Source organism: Ammospiza caudacuta, chromosome 10, assembly GCF_027887145.1.
Source record: "Ammospiza caudacuta isolate bAmmCau1 chromosome 10, bAmmCau1.pri, whole genome shotgun sequence".
Lineage (NCBI taxonomy): Eukaryota > Metazoa > Chordata > Aves > Passeriformes > Passerellidae > Ammospiza > Ammospiza caudacuta.
Window position 1 is genome coordinate 21,673,897 of NC_080602.1, and position 16,638 is coordinate 21,690,534.

The following is a 16,638-nucleotide window of genomic DNA, read 5'->3' on the forward strand; positions in this document are numbered from 1 at the left end:
CTGTCTAAGATTTATTAAAGACACTGAGCTGTGTGTTAGGGGCTTACAGGAACTCTGTGCCACTTCCCCTTCTTGTACAAGGATGAAAAGCCCTGTGTGTGGGGAGGAGGAAAACCCAAGGAATATCACAGAGCCATCAGGCCTTCAGTAAAATCCAAATCTTGTAAGGCAAGGAAAATAAAGAGTCCAGTGGGTTTAAACTGGAATGGGGAGGATAAAGGCAACACAAACATTTGATTACAGGTGGAGATTAAGGCTCTTCATTCAGCCTTGGTGCAAAAAAGTCATCAGCAAAAATACCAGAGGTGTGGGAATAAATCAGGCAGAAAACTCAAGACTTAAAATCAAATTTATTTAGAGGAAGAATGACTTTACAAGAGGTTGATACTGATAACTAAAAAGGAAGATAAATAAAAGCTTGTTACAAAACGTTGTTGGTTCTGGCAAGTTACAGAAAAACTGAAGAATTTTACAGTCAACAATCTGCTCACTTTTTACATAATTACAAATTAACATACAGCAATTAGGTTTCACCCTCTTGTTTAAAAATCCTTTTTTCCCAACTTTTTTTCTTTACGGTTCAACATGAAAACGCAAAGCTTTTTTTTTTTTTTTTCCTTTTTTTTTTAATAAGAAACAAACCAAAAACAGAGGTATATCAGGTTATTACAATACACCTCAATGTTCTGGGAATTACTCAAGTGCATTCCATATTAGTACAAAATAAACACCAGGCTAAACTTTAACCATAGGCGAACTGAACTGGACAGAGATTTTTATTTCATTTTTTTCTTGAGGCAGTGTTTAATATTGATAAAGAAAACAGTAGCATTACTTTACAGCATGGAAAGGATGGATACCTATCGACAGCTTAAATACATACAAAGCTCATAGCTGTATGCAAAGCAGTGAGTGTTATCCTGTTCCCCCCTCCCCCCTAGCAATGGAAGCTGAACTATATTTGGGCAAAGCATCAGTGTCAGTGAAATGCATGTGGAAGGAAAGGGCTCGGAGCCCTGGAAATGCAGGTGTGAAGGGAGGTGGTGTTACACTTCTCATGACTGAAGAGCACAAGGTGTAGGAGATTTGGCCAGTTCAGCTCGCCTATATTTAAAAATTAGCTGTATCACCAATGAAGAATTGCGGATTGCTGCCCCTTCTGACAAATGAGGCAAGAGTTATGAGCAGCAGGGGAGGTTTTTTATTTAAAGGGGTGCCCTAAATCATGATAAATTCCCAAACCTGGCCAGCAGGCACAATAATTTCCAGAGTTCTGGTTAACAAGGAATGTTTTGTGGGATTTTAGCAGATACTCTCCTGTGTCCCTTGCCCAGTCCTCCCTTGCTCCATGCCATAGATATCCTAGACAGCTTCCTTGGGATTTGGCACCTGAAGAACCTGTTCTGACTAGGTGGCATGTGGAAGGACTGGAATGGGTGTTTCAGCAACAGCTGTGATGTCTCCTAGTGACTCAAGGGAAGGTGCAAAGGTGATTGGACTCTCTGGATGCAAACCCACACAAGCTGATGGCATCACTGTGCTGCCACACCTCCAGAGGGAAGGAAGAGTCCACCCTCAGTGGGGATGACAGCTCCTGTCCCAGGGAGGTGAACAGTGGCCAGTAAACACCTTGGTGCATGGAAAGGGCCTCACTTATTTGGATGCATCCCCTCACATCTCCTTCACTCTGAGTTCCTCCAAGGAAAAGGAGATGGAGGGAAAACCACTGGGGGGCTGCTTCCCTACCTGCCCTGGGGAAGGTGATGGTGAAGCTCTCCTGGGGGATGTACCTGAGCCAACAGAAGCCAGTTCTCTTGTCCTGCCACTTAACCTATCTGCAGTGGGACTCTAGATTAGACAGAATCACACCCCCTTTGGTCTAAAAATAATACAAAAAGCTTGGCCCTTCCTCCCCTCTGGGGGAAAAGCCAAACCACACCAGGAACACGCCTACTTGAAGATCTGATTTTGCTGGGGATACAGAGGGGGAAGCAATGGCAAAACTGATTGTCTTCGAATAACCATAATTAAAGGGGGCAAGACCAGTTCCATTAAAGTGCTTTATAGCATCAAACTGACATCAAGTTATTTATTGAGATGATCACTTCATTTAAAGGAATCTAAGGCCAAGCCCACCCAGCCCCATGGAGTCTCCCACCCTTTGCTACAGCTACTCTCTGCTGCTGGGTGTTCTGGCACGCCCAGCTAATGCTGGCCACTCCTGTACCTGCCTGAGCACACACTCTCACTTTCCCTGGACACTGAAACCCCTCCTGTTGGGCAGTGGCAAAGACCAGGCCAAGAAAAGCCCAAGAAAACCAAATCTGATTTCTGCCCTCCAAAAAACATCAGCACAAACAGCTCCAAGAGCCCTCACAGGATCCTCTTCTCCTCCAACAACACAGGCTTCAAACATATGTTTTTGAACCTACTCTGAGTCCCAGGAACCTCATGCAAAACAGGATGGTTTGGGTGCTCCAAATGGGATCTAGGGACTGGCAGCAGGTTGGGCTGTAGAAATAACATGCTTTCAACAACTGCAGGATGGATGCCAGGCATGGAACTGGAGCAAATGCAATTTTAAGGCCAGGAAGAAGAAAGGTTTTGGTGCTGTCAAGCTGGGACAATACTCTAGCAGACAATGCTAGACAACCTTCAGGGATCAGAGCAGCAATCTGACTCTGGGAATTTATACCAAGGCTTTCCAAAGAAAACCTGAGATGGGAAAAATAAAAGGCTAAAGAGATAAAAACAAGCCCTTACCTTCCTAAAGGTGAAAGAAGGAGGAAGCAGTGTGGGAAGAGAGGCTTCATTCCAAAAAAAGTGAATCATAGAGTAACAGCCATCCTCCAGGGACAAAGGTCTGTCCACCAGAATTTAAGACACAAACAGCTTTGTACACAGGATTTCTGGTCAGTGTGTTTCTGACTCACAACTGTGGTTTCTGTCAAGGAACCACAGGGACCTTGGGAGATCACTTAGCCAATAGTATTGGCACTTCAGGCACTGAATGCTCTTTTTCATTTGCACAGGTCAGGAGAGATGGTGAAGCCAGGCAGAGTCAACCCTGCTGCCCTGGGTCACTCATGTGCCTTTTGGTGCCCTTCTCAGAGCCATGGGACACGGCTGTGCTGTGAATACAGCATGTGCTGGGACTGGGGAAAAGACAGTGGGGTAAACTGAGAAGTTCATAGTGGCAAAGGCTGTTCCACACTGAGGGACCTCAGAGGTACCAGTGCCCTGATTTCTGCTCACACAGCAGCACATGAGCTCTGGTTTCCAGATATTTCATCTCAGCCCATTCGTGTTTGCAGATGTATGAACAGCAGGGCAGAAGTTACTTTCTGAAGTTGGTGGTTTTCTTATGAAAAAGGTAACACCACACCACCAGCATGTGCCTCCTTCAGCACCCTTGGGTCCAGGAGAGCAACTACACTGCAAGGCACTCTATGCTTTGCTTTTTTCTTTGCCTTCAAAGGGAATGAGAAAACCTAACCAAAACGTTTACACATGGAAACTGACTGACAGGAGAAGCCTTGTTTGAAATCATTGTTGTCTTTTTCCGGACTTTTTATGGCCTGAAGATGCTCTGCCTTGAAGAAAGCTCTCAGCTGAAAATTGTGTGACTTTGGGGACTTTGGGCATGGAATGAGCTGCAATGCAGCACTGCCCAGCCCCATGGTTTGTAGGAAACAGGGAGATGAGAATGTTTGGTTTACCAATGTTTTGGTAAGAAAACAGAACAGATAAAAAAAAAAATAAAGGGGGGGAAAGAGAAAAAAAAAAACCCTCAAACTATTCCCCAAACAAAAGCAAAAAGAAATAAAAAAATAAAACCAAGTAAACTTTTTAAAAAAACTCTTTCAGATAAAATGAAAGATAAATATTTTTGCAAGCCCTGCTTGCAATTAAGAACAAGCACCAAATAATAGTTAAAAAAAAAACCAAACAAAATAAAAATAAATCTCAACCCTTTTTCCTTTCTATTTTTTTTCTCTTTTTCTTTTGAGTTTTAATAGTGTAGAGAGCTTCCAAAGCAAGCAGGGTTCCTGCACCAAGACAGCCCAGCCCAAGCATCCACCTCACCATCAATGCTGCTGATACTCATCAGCACTAACTCTGAAAATTGCTGTGGGTCACCAGCTCATGACAAGCCTGAGAGCAAACTGAAATCAAACAATAGTACAAGAAGAGAAATTATTTTTCATTTCAAAGAAAAAAAAAATCAAACTAGTAGGAAAGGAAATGTACATGACAGCTTCAAACTCTTGAGCAAAACCTTGACTTATTCTGAAGCTGGTAACCATTTACAAATCCACTTGGGTAATTCTCCTGACAGGGTTTGGAAGAAAGGTGATTTTTGAGAAAAGAATATCTTGTTGCATTTCTCCTCCCCCACTGAACACATGCCTATATTCCACAACTCTGCAGACACCCCACAGCTGGCACAGCAAGAGCTGCCCTTGGACCTTCCTGTTCTGCACAGACCCTCCACCCCAGAGGCCATGGGGACACACCACGCCGGCCTCCAGACCTGTCCCACAGGGGGTTTGTCCATCAGAACCTTCTTCTCCCCAGAAATGGCTCCCAAGTGCCCGGTACTGCACAGCCACAGGGACAGGAGCCACCTCCCTGGAGCCTGCCCTGTCTCACTGACCTGCCCAGACACTGCTGCGCTCACTCTGCCTCAGAAACCAGCAGGGCAAGTGGCAAAATCCAGACAAACAGAAGCCCAACAGCAGCACAAAAAGCAGGCTAAGAAAAACACAAAGAACTGAACAAAGATCCATAAAAGCAGATTTTTAGCCACCCCCCCCCCTCAGTCATTATCCTTGTATGGGGATGTCAAATGCAACTGGAGAGCTCTATTCTGGTAAAAACATAATTTTTACTTCGGGGATGGGAGGGAGTGAGCTGGAGCTCAAAGAGATTGTGTAAAAAAATGTTGCTTACTGTTGTTTCCATTTGAACAGCCTGTTCTGGCTCCCTGGGATTGCCTTACCAGCCTACCAAAATTCTCTTTTCTGTGCCATTTTAAATCTACCCAATAATGTTCTGCTGGACTCTAGAAACAGTTTGACATTTGATTCCTCTGTACCACAGAAATAATTCAGAATTATTTAAAATTTTAATTTTTATCCTCTGAGTTGTTGCTTCTGAATGCTGTTACTGCTTCCTGGTGTAATGCACCCTTCTGAAACCAAACATCCCCTGTCCCATCAGCACAAAAGGGGTGTGCAGGTCACTGTGTTACAGCAAGAGCAGTAAGGGCAAGATATTTAATATCTACACACTCCCTGAAAGTCCTCAGGTATCATCCATCCCCATGGGTGGACCTTGGCTCTAGGGACTGCAAGCATATCCCAGTGGATACATAGATACATAGATGTACATATACAGGATATCTATATATGCCAGTGTGTATGCACCATTTGTAGAGTCCTAATCTTTTGCTAAATGATTGGTTTTGGTTCTTTTCCCCAGAAAAGGGGAATTTGAAGGCACAGACCCCTTAAGGCTATGTTCTCTCATTCTTTAGCAGTAAGTAGAGACAGACAACATCTATCCCAATCCGTTTGACCCCAGGTTTGCACAGGGAGATGCACAGCCTCTGCAGGGAGAATTCACCTAGAACCACAGGAGAGAGGCCCTTATCCACCACTTAGCAGACTTCAGAACTTTTTTTTTGTTTAAAACCTCCAGATGCTCGTCCAGCGCAGGCACCAGCCACGGGCTGTGTCACAGGCAGGGAGATGTCCATGGTGCCAGTGCCACCACTGGAACAGTCCATGCTCAGCAGAAGATCTCCTCACCCTCTGCAGGTGCTTCTGACGAGTGAGAATCTGTAAAAACAGCATGTGGGAATCACTATGGGAACACAGGGACACAGCAGGCAGAGTGGGGCTCTGTGTGCACAGAAACCCTAGTCTCTGCCAAATCCACCAGGCCCCTTAAAAGATGTTCAGGTCCCTGATGAGCTACCATAAAATTACACCTTGTAATGGGTGAGATTTCCTGTGCAGAAGCTGGAAAACATCAGTGAGCTAGCATGAATGAAAGCGGTCATCCGAGGGCAAGTGATCAAATTTCATGTGGGTCAGAGGTTTGAGGTGCAGCTCTGAGTCCTAAGGGGATGCAAAACTATCAGACCAAAAAAAAAAAACCAAAACCCTGTATGTTTTTGTTTCAGATCAAGAGACAAAACAGACCAGCTTGAGGGGAGAGGCCAGCACAAGGCTTGTGGGTATCATTTCCAAACTGCCACAGAGCTAAAGCAGACATCAATGCCTCAGGAGCTGCAACAGCCAGGAGCTCCCAGCAGCAGCTCCTTCTGAAAGCACTGACACTGAAGCAGAGTATTTTCTCCTTGAAGCAGATAATCCAGCCCATGGAGGCTGCTCAGGATGGGATGGGAAGGGAAGAAACAATGAGAAGAATGTGTGTCCCTCTGACAACCCCAGGGGCTGCAGAACAGGCAGAAACACCCACAGAAGATCACTTCAGGCTCAGAAATCCACTCAGCAGAGCTGCTCTTCCCCATCCCTGTGTCACCATCCTCATTTCAAGCAATATTTTGTGGCTTCCACAAAAGTTCACTGGCTGCAGGAAAACAGCCAGCTTACCAACCCTGAACAAACACCTGTGAGCTCCCCTGACACTCACCAGACTGCTGGGAGCGATGTCCCCTGCCCTTCTTCTTCTTTTCCTTCTTCTCCTTTGGTTTGGCTAAACTGAAGAGGCGAGTAGGCATCTGGGTCTGCTCCTCAGCTGCCTTGTTAGTCTGGTTTGTTGTGCTAAGCAAATGGAAAGTGCTTTTCTCTTTGTGTGTCCTTGAAAGACTGTTCCTTTTGGGGGAGACAGACAGTTCTGCATCAAAGTGCCCTTGTTTAGGAAGGGAAGGGTTCTTCTGCATGGAGGACTCATCAATGCTGGACTGGGAAGAGACTCTGGCAAGTTTCTCATGTAGATTTGAAACCTAGGAAGGAAAAGTGTTTCATGAAAGAGGATAGAAAAGGGGTGTTCAAGACCACTCACAGGGGTGAACATCCAGCCCATTCACCAGGTAAAATAACATCCCCATCCAGGCAAAGTAAAGAGAGAAAAGCTCTCTCTGTTCAAGATGAAAATATGAGGCACGAAAAGAGTAACACTCCACTATCTTTTGCTCCTACATGCACTCTGCTATGTATCAACAAGCCAAGGGCAAATATTCTCTAAGATCTCAATAGCAAGACTCACCCTGCATGGTTTGCACACACAGATGGTGGCAGGAGGCCAAGGAGCAGCGTGCCTCTCTGGGAAGGGAACGCCAGCACACGGCACAGCAGCCCCATGTGTCAAAGGAAGCCTTCCCAAGCAAAAGATGAAAGCAAAAGCATTTTTCCTGATTTTTTTCCCCTAACGGCTGTCTCAGGATGTAATTGAGCTTGCACATTCAAAGGGAAGATCAAAACAAGCCCAACAAAGCTTGACTGAACACTCTATTAATAGCTCTGCAATGTCAGTCAGATACCTGCTTTGAGAAGGTGCTTCCTTCTCCTAAATCTCTCAGGCCTTGCAGGCATTTTACCTCTCAGCTTCTCCCACAGCACCCATGCCCCTTGTCTGCAAGTGCTTGGAGCTGGAACAGCTTCACTGGCTGCTTGGAAAACTTCTGGCTTGATCAGGAGCCAGGTGGGTGGGAGCAGGACCTGCTTTGGTGATGAGCTTTTCAGAGCTCACTGCTCAGCTCCACAATTAGGCCATTCAGGCATCGAAAATCATTCCCATTCTGCAATCCAACATTTATAAACTAACTCTGCTACAGGTCTAAGCAAATTACAGTCAGAATTAGTGACTTACAAACAAACAAATGATCAACAGGCTTAAGGATTAAATTCAGTCCATGTTTTGCCAGTGGTGCTGGCTCTCCTCTGCACAGTTGTAAAGGAATAAACCTTAGCTTGCTGAAAATGCCCAGACCAGGATCTGTGTGTGAGTTTTTCTTTGTGCTTGTGAACAGTCAGTCACCAGAAGCCTCTTCCAGCAGAGCTGGGGACCTTTGCTCACTGAGCCACAACTGGATTGCAGGTGCTTGGTCTTTCAGGACAGGGGCAATGCCATCTCTTTGCTGGATATTGAGAACACTTTTGGGGATGGATGTCAGCATGTGAACTTGCCCTGCAGTTATCAGCTTCACAAGTGGTTTTTGTGACAGCTGGAGGCTGCAGGTGACCCACAACACTCAAGAGTGTTTCTGTGAAGGACTGACTGCTCCCCAGAGCTCAGCGCCTGGGTGAAGGCCAACATCAGGCAGTGTCAACGCCCTGGGACTGCCTGCCACCTCCTGTCTGCCATCCCCCAATACACAGACAGGGAAGTGGGCAGAGCTCACTGGCCAGGCACCCCCAATACACCATGAAGCACCAATAGTGGCAATGCCTCAGCAGCTCCAGAGGTGCAAAACCAACAGCACTGCACATCGCATGCAAGGGGAAGAGCCAGTTTTAAACGCCAATTTTAAACACTGCTGGACTAAACCTCCCCAAACTAGCCTTCCTTCACATCTCAACCCATGCATTCCTCAAAGCCATGCTCTTCCTATGCTAAGGCTCCATCATTCACAGCCTAAATGGCGAACAAGATATCAAAAAAATAGGAGGATCCAAAAAATACTACCCACAACCACTGCATGCCTCACCATCAGCAACCTGCCTCTAATAGGAACACCATTTCTAGCAGGATTCTACTCAAAAGACCTGGCAGCTGTGAGGCGCATGCAGTTCACCCAGGAGCTGGCTGGAGCTCCCTGTTCCTAGCTTCCCAAGGAGCCTGGCTGTCGGCATCATTTACCTGGTTGTGGTCAGGCTCCTGCCGCATCTGAGCAAATCTCTCCACGTCCTGCTTCAGCTGCACCTTCTCCCTCTCCAGCTGCTTCTGGGCGGCGCGCAGCCTCTCCAGGTCGAGCTGGTAGGCCGCCTTCTTCACCTGCAGCTCCTCCCGCTCGCGCTCCAGCTCCTGCCTCTGCCTCTGCAGCTGCTCCTCGCGCTGCGCCAGCTCGGCCTCGCGCTCCGCCAGCTCCTTCTCACGCACTTCCCACTCCTTCTCCCTCCTCCTCCTCTCCTCCTGGTGCTGCGTCTGCTGCTTCTTCAGGTTGGCCAGCTCCTGGCGCTGCTTCTCCAGGCTGCGCTGCTTCTCCTGCTCCAGCAGCGAGGTGGGCCGGGAGGAGCCTCGGCTCAGAGCCCTCTCGCTCAGAGCCAGCTTCTGGTCCTCGATGTAGGTGTCCTGCTGCAGCACCACGCCCTGGCAGAGGGGACAGAGATCGCTGCAGCATCCTCTCCCATCCCTGAAAACCCCAGGGTGCGGTAGTGAAGCCCTTCTGATCCCAGCCCAGCACTGCTGCCTGGTTACCAGAGCATGCTAATGAAGCAGAGTAGAAATTTTCCAGGGTAGAAATCCATTTTGATTTAGGTGAAATGTACATTTTTGAGTTGAGTCTGTGGTTAGAAAACATAGCTATTTAGCCTGACTGCAGAACCTAGGCTCAGAGAAACTGCTTCAGTGAAGAACAGAGATAAGGTGAGGGAGACAGAAGGTGATAGAGAGAGACAGAGGCTGTTGTGAGAGCAGGTCAACCTGACCTAGGAATTCTTTCTGATAAAGAAGAACTAGCGGCAAATGTCACGCGAAATTCATAAAAATGAATATGTATGAACCTATTGTGAAATTGTATGCATATGTATTTGAGAGGGGGATAAAAAGAGACCTGAAGTCCCCAGAAGGATGCATGTCATTTTAGGGGAATGATTCCCACATGCGTCCAGTGCTGTGATAAACATATTGGCTGTACAACTTTCACAAGAGTTGTGGAGTTTTGATTATCTCTGCAAAACACTGGCAAAGCAACTTCCTCAGCAGCTTCCTAAATTCAGGCCAGCACTGGTTCCCTTGGGCAGCAGCTCATTCCCTGAGCCTGCAAGCTGGCTGTGGGGTGTCCAGCCATGCAGGGCTGTGACACAAGGGGCAAAGCACAACAAGCAGCTCAGGCAAGCAGTGTGTGGGAGCAGGATGAAGGGCTAAGCCTACCTGCAAAGCAGTGAGCAGCTTATGGAGGCTGGTGATGGTTTGGAGGACCTGCTGCAAGAAAACAGAAGCCCTGCTGTTAGATCTCACTGGGTGCTGGGTATGTGGACAGCACCTTCTCTTGCTCTGTGTCCCACCAGTGGGTCTGACAAGCTGCACAGCCATCCCTCTGCACCCTGCTTTTCCTCACTCTTCCCTTGCAATGAGTGCATCAGTCCCCAGTACACTAACAGATCCCTTGAACATCTCCCAGAAGTTCCTTCCTCCCTTCCCTAGCTGTCACTGCAGCAGAAGGAACATTGAGCTCATGGGAAGTCCTGGTTTGCCTCTGCAAACCATTTCTCACAACATCAGCTTGCTCAAGAACAAGCTGAGTAATTGAGATGAAGCCCAGAAGTTCACTTAAAAATTTCAGGAAAAAAAAAAATCAATCTTTAAATAGATGTGGACTATTTGTACCCTTCTCCCTCAGCTGACCCACACAAGACCCACTGCCACCAGGCAGAAAAGCTGCACTACAGCAGGCAACACAAGTGCAGAAGGTGTGTTCTTGGAGGCTTTCTGAAAATACAGAAATGCAAACACCTCATGAATGGTGTGTTCCTGAATACAGAGCAAGCAACTCTGGAGTTATGCTCTATCCCTAAATTTAGCCTAGCTAAAAATTTCTCTGAATCTCTCATAACCTACAATTAATTTAAAGAAGAAAAAAGAGCACTTCAGTATTTGCAGTAGTGGAGTGATAGCCACTATTAAGAACTGCTTCTCATTTTGTCATTAATGCTAATTGGGAGTTATGAATGTGTATCAAAGGGAGAATAGAAACCTAATTGCCCCAATTCACTGCACCTGCAACATAAAATTAAACTCTCTCTGTCTGCAGATGCACAATAAATACAGCCCTGTGCATCCTGGTGGTAATTAACCCTTGCTGCTTATAATCAGCACATATCATCTTGCTGGCAAGCAGATGACAATCAGTGAATTCTCTGTCTAAACATCCAAGGTTAAACAAATAAATGACACAGTGGGTTCAGCTTAATGTATTTAAACGTCTAGATGTGCTTCAGCAAATTAAATGTGTTTTCTTCTACATTATCACCTATTGAGACAAATTCTCTAGTCACTTAAATGAAGGGAACAGCTGAGCAATGGAATCAATTCTTACCTCGTTATCCCTTTTCAGCATGAACATCAAATTAGCATTTCCACCCTATGACAAGATCACAAATTTAATATGAGGACAATGAAAAATCATAGCAAATGTCTTCTGAAGCTGAACTAATGACACATCCATTAAACACTCCCCTCCACCTTCCATTTTGGGAGAATTCATGCATGTTTTTAGGCCATTTGGAATCATTTAGAATAAAATGTTAATTAGGTATTATTTTGCAGTTATGTGATGGATCGATCCCCAGAAAGAAAAGGTGCAAGGTTGTAGCTGACCTTAGAATTTCAATAACAATGCAGAATTGTTATTTATATATATATAAACAAATTTAATGCAGACAGATGGTAGCTAACCTGTGCCATTAAGGAGTACAACTGATTTGCAGTGGTTTTCAAGTCAGCGGTTTTGGGTGCATATTTTACATTTTATTTTATTTTTAACTTATTAGGATGTATCTAATTGTCACGAAATTTTCAGGCATTTTTTTAAGGCTAGAGCTGTCACTCCTGAAATCTGAACTCAGGGGTGGCAGACACACAAATTAAGGCATACCTTCTTTAAAATGCTGTCTGACTCTGTTCTCCGGAGGTCCTGAGCATCATCGCCTTCATCTTTCGCTCCACCTAAAGGAAGAAGCCAGCACTGACATCAGTTATTCAACATTTTAAGGCAGAGATGAACTTGCTAAAGTCTGAGGAATTTAATACAGGAAACTCACGTGTTCCACAAAAGCGGACACAGAGCTCTTGACATTTTAACTAAATGAATTTGAGCCCTAAATATACGGAACACGTCAGCACTACCAGCAAAAGTGGATATGAATTTAGATTAGGGTTGACTTTGGTTTCAGAGACCGTGCTGATAAATTCAGCTATTAGCTGGTGCTCTGTCTAGCCCCTGCACTGATGTCTACTACCACAGAATACTTGCTGAGAAGACATGAGGCAGCATAAGAGCAGATGGAGGATGATAACAGAATCATATCAGGGTATATTATTGCAGGTATAGTTTCAATGCCTCTCTTGTGCAAGTTAATTTACATCTGGGTCAGATACTGCTGTGCAACACCCTGTGTAATTCTATGCTAACAATTTATCATTAACCTTAGCTACCAGATACCTGGATCTTCAAAGGGACACTGGGCTTCTCTTTCTAACTTCCCCCTGGATGGCTCATATCAGTGTTCCTGAGCAAGACTGAGCTGACCTGTGGGGACAGGAGGGCTCTGACCCTCCCCCTGTGCTGCCCTTCTCCTCAAAAGGAGTCACACAGACCTTCCATCCTCTAGCTCTTGCCAAGACTATTGTACTCCCTTTGCCAGCTGAGATGCACCCCATGGGGAAAACCCACACCTGCAGTGGCACCTTTCCTTCTGCCACTCATAAAGACTTTACATAAACCTGAATCTGCAGCAGCGTGAAGGACACCGCAGCTGTGTAAAGGCCCTCTCCTCCCCCCACCCCCGAGGCTGGCTCTGCTGTTAGAGGCTGACCCTCCAGCCCTCCTAACAGACCTGCTCTCCTGCGCCACGTCCTGGGACCTTCCACCTCTCTGCAGGAGGAAACTCCTCCCTTCTGCTTTGCTGGAGGGGAGAACGAAGGGGAGTCAGGTTATAAGCCTTGCCCGAGGTTTCACAAGTTGTGAACAGAAGAACTGGAGAGAATGCCAGGTTTCATACCTCCTGGGCAGAACAAATAGGCCCTGCATTCTTTTCCCAAAATCTCCCAAGACCCTACAACTACTGAATTAGAATCAGAGGGTATTTCTACAGAAAACTTAAGATTTTGGGCAACAGCCTGAGGTTGTCCCATTCATTGTTGGAACAGAGAGAGGCACAGCCCTCAACAAACCCCTCCAGTGTGAGTATATTTGTCATCATGATGACAAGGCCTTTGGAGCTCTCCAGGAGAGCTGGGAAAGCCTCTACATAGTTCTCATGTCTGACTGTCTGGAGCTAACACTGCTCCTTTAATGCAGGAGGTCAGACGAGGTCCAACGATGCCAGCGCTGAGACAGACACTAGCACAGCAAAACTGGTTGTATTGGGAGTGTGAGTAAGACCACAGAGAAAGGAATTTGAGGACAGGGAAGTTTCTGATGACTAGAGCAAAGAAAGAGGGCATTGGGAACCAGCCAAGTATGCAGCTGAAATAAGTAGTCACGCATTTCTTTGGGAGAGACTTAATTGGAGGAATAATACATGCAGATGTAGGTGGAACATAAATGCAGAGAGAGCAGAGACAGGGAGAAGGTGTTTGATTCAGCAATATCCACATCCATTTGTAAATGCAACAGCATCAGGCTCCTGCTGGGAAGAAAAGTGAAGAACAAAGAGCAGACCTGTAGATATAACAATAATAACATGAAGAAACTAATTTATTGAGAAGCCAAATGCTTTCATGTGGCACGTAAGTAAAATAGCAAGTATTACTTGGAGAGAGCACAGAGAGGAGTGAAGAGTTCAGATGTTTAACTCTTGTATAGCCACAGGTTCTCAGCCACCATCAATCCACCTGTACATAAGCTTTCTTTCCTAATCTGTGATTTAATCTGTCACCTATTGTTGGAGAGGAGTTGTGAAACCCAAACCACCAGCTGAAGTCCTTCTGAAGCAAGAGGATACGATGACGTGTGTTATTAACAAACTCTGATGAGCACACACAGAACTACTCACCCTTGGAGGCGTTCATCTGATGACTGTCAAATCCTCCAAAAGTTTCTGCCCTTCTAGGGAGTGAGATGGGGCCAACTCCTCCCTCCTGATCCATGGCAGTGCTGCTGACCTGCTGTCCAAGGGCAGTGCCCAGGCTCCTGCTCACCAGGTGTTGCAGCACTTCAACTGATAAAAAGCAGCAATGTCTTTGTTAAAGCCCACCTCAGGTTTCTGAGCTATTTTCATCCCTGCCTGAGCTCAGGTCAGAAATTATTTGGTGTACAAAGAATCTAGGTTTCTGTGACAATGATGTGAACAGTACACATTGCCCCTGCAAAAACTCTGTCTGACCACTAACTCCAACTCTTGGAGCTCTGCAAAAACCTTACACCTCCCTCTCTTCCTTCAGGCAACTTCAATGTTCTCTGACAACAGCATTTAATAATTTTAGCCTCTCCAAAGATCATACTGGAAAGTAGCCTGAGTTTCCACCTACCCTTGCCTTTGTCAACAGAACTGCTTGTCCCTTGCAGGCATCACAAGCTCCTGCTGGAACCCAACCCCACCCTCACATCTTGCTGAGACTGAAGAATAGCAAAAGCCTGGATGGTTGAAATTTCAGCCAAGGATAAATCCCATGCTGTTCCTGACCCCAAAGCAGGTTCAATGCATGGTTTTCTTTGTGCTGACTTTCCTGCCCTCTTTCAACACCATTGCAACACCTCCTTCCTTTCCTGATCCCCACGATCTGTCCCTGAGACAATACCAGGAGGAGCAGTTTCTCCTTATCTTGTTATTCTGACAAAGAGAAGATGTTCCCTGCAAAACTGGTGCTTGAGAAATGATGCCTTCACTGGTAGTAACCAATTATAGTTGGTTACTATAATTTACATGCCACGTGACTGGCTCACCTTCATTTATTGCTGATTTCATGATTTCCTCTCCTTTTGGAGCCTCTTCTGTGCTGGCTCTGAAGAGCTGCCTGGAGCCTTGTGTCTCCTCCTGCACAGAACAGTCTGCCATGTCCTGGAAGATCTTCGTCTTCTCCTCCAGCAAGAGCAGGATCTGTTTATCCTTCTGCTGAAGTTGTTCTGTGGGGGTGAACAGAAAACAGGGATGAAGACAAAATAAAAGCTTTGGCAAGGAAACCTGAGCTATTCCTGAGATATTGGCCCCATCTAGTGGAGCATGACAATATGTGCTGGGCTTGGCAGCCTGACAGTGCCCTGGGCAATCTGGCACAGCAGGCTCGGAAAATAAATAATGCAAGGAAGGCAATCTGCAAACCAGGACTGCAGTTATTTGCTGGATTCAGGATTGAAAAAAGTCACACTTCGACCACAAAACCCAATCCAAGAAACTCCCATACATTTTTCCACAGTGGCCTCCCAGCTCTGTTCCAGGCAGATTTTACCTTTCAGTCCTCTCACTTTCGCATCGGACAATTTCTTTTCAACCTCAGACTCACAAGGGACTCCTTCATCTTCATCTCTATCCCTGGACAGGAGACACGGCTCAATTACTACAGGAACACACACAGTGCACCCCCTGCCCTACAAGAACAGCTGAGTGCCTTACATGGTGTGCATTGTGTCCTGAATGATCTGTATCCAGCCGTTGCGCTCTTCCTTGGAGCTGGCATGGACTTCCACCATCTCAGGATCCTTCCCAACCATGCTGATCAGGAACAAACCCTTCTCTTCATGAGCCACTTCTCGTACAATCAGCTTCTTCAGAGAGATCACAGTGGATCTCTGGTCCTTCAGATGGAAAGAAATGGGTGAGGAAGGGGACCAGAGCTAGCTCCCAGATTCAAATTAGCGTTGAAAAGGTCTCAATAAACCACAGTGCTACATCTCTCAGGTTTGCAAACATTTTCTGAACATACTGGCTAATAAAAAGCCAAAATAATTTCAATGGGGTCAAACAAAAGGGATGGGCTTGCTTTCCTCCAAGAAATATGGAGGAAAAGCAATTTTACCTCATTCCATTTCAAGAAAGAATTAATTTTAAATTGACTTTGTGGTTTTGTAAACTGTACCATATTTTGCTCTGATCTCATTTTCTACTGACCACACTCTTCCTGTCATCAATATCACAGCTCCTTACACTTGGTGCAGCTTGCTAGCCTGCTTCACACACAGTGTCTTCACCATCTCTCTCCAGGATAAAGTCTTGTTTCCAAATCCCACAAAACCTCTGCTATTCTCAGACGCTCACAGCTGACTGCTGTGTCAGAACCTGTGTGTGAGGTGGTGTTCACTGTGTGCTAGGTCTCTGTGTCATCAGCCTGCTGGGTTACAGTGTCCCCAGGCTGCTGTGTCATCTGCACAGGAGCCAGCCCCTTTGTGCATTGTACCACACACTGCAGCTGGGGTGATCTGGTTCACCAGCAGGACTTGATGCAAATCAGCTTCCCCTGTGTAGGGCACTGAGCCCGTGCAGAGGGTTGGTGGAACTGGAATAACAAATTATCAGCTTTCAAAATGCTCAAAGAGTGGAAAGGTCACAGGGTTTAGCCAGTCTAGACCATGCCTGGAAGGTACAGCCCAGCAGACTCCATCAGGCACCAGGTTTTCTTTAGCAGGTCAATGTGCCCAGCCCTTTTTTGGGGCCTGCCCTCAAACCTAATGTTTTTGCTCCTGCACATTACAAATATATTTCTCGTTTATGTTCAAGCTGTTCTGTTGAATTTACTGCCCTGGCATTTCACCTCACTGCCCCCTGAAGCAGCTCACAGTGCATTTGA

At 46.1% G+C, this 16,638-nt stretch overlaps 1 protein-coding gene across 1 annotated transcript in view; it reads right to left on the minus strand.

Annotated features, from left to right (window-relative positions):
- Positions 1–331: 331 nt before the first annotated feature.
- The window catches only part of AKAP13 (A-kinase anchoring protein 13), a 73,484-nt gene continuing 57,177 nt past the window's right edge, over positions 332–16,638 (minus strand). The window contains exons 20-29 of the mRNA XM_058811803.1: positions 15,468–15,649; positions 15,304–15,386; positions 14,801–14,980; positions 13,911–14,075; positions 11,789–11,859; positions 11,231–11,275; positions 10,066–10,116; positions 8,833–9,282; positions 6,664–6,976; positions 332–5,843 (exon numbers count right to left, since the gene is read on the minus strand). Coding sequence (XP_058667786.1) covers positions 5,794–5,843; positions 6,664–6,976; positions 8,833–9,282; positions 10,066–10,116; positions 11,231–11,275; positions 11,789–11,859; positions 13,911–14,075; positions 14,801–14,980; positions 15,304–15,386; positions 15,468–15,649 — 1,590 coding nt within the window. The 3' untranslated portion in view covers positions 332–5,793. The remainder of the gene's footprint in view (positions 5,844–6,663; positions 6,977–8,832; positions 9,283–10,065; positions 10,117–11,230; positions 11,276–11,788; positions 11,860–13,910; positions 14,076–14,800; positions 14,981–15,303; positions 15,387–15,467; positions 15,650–16,638) is intronic.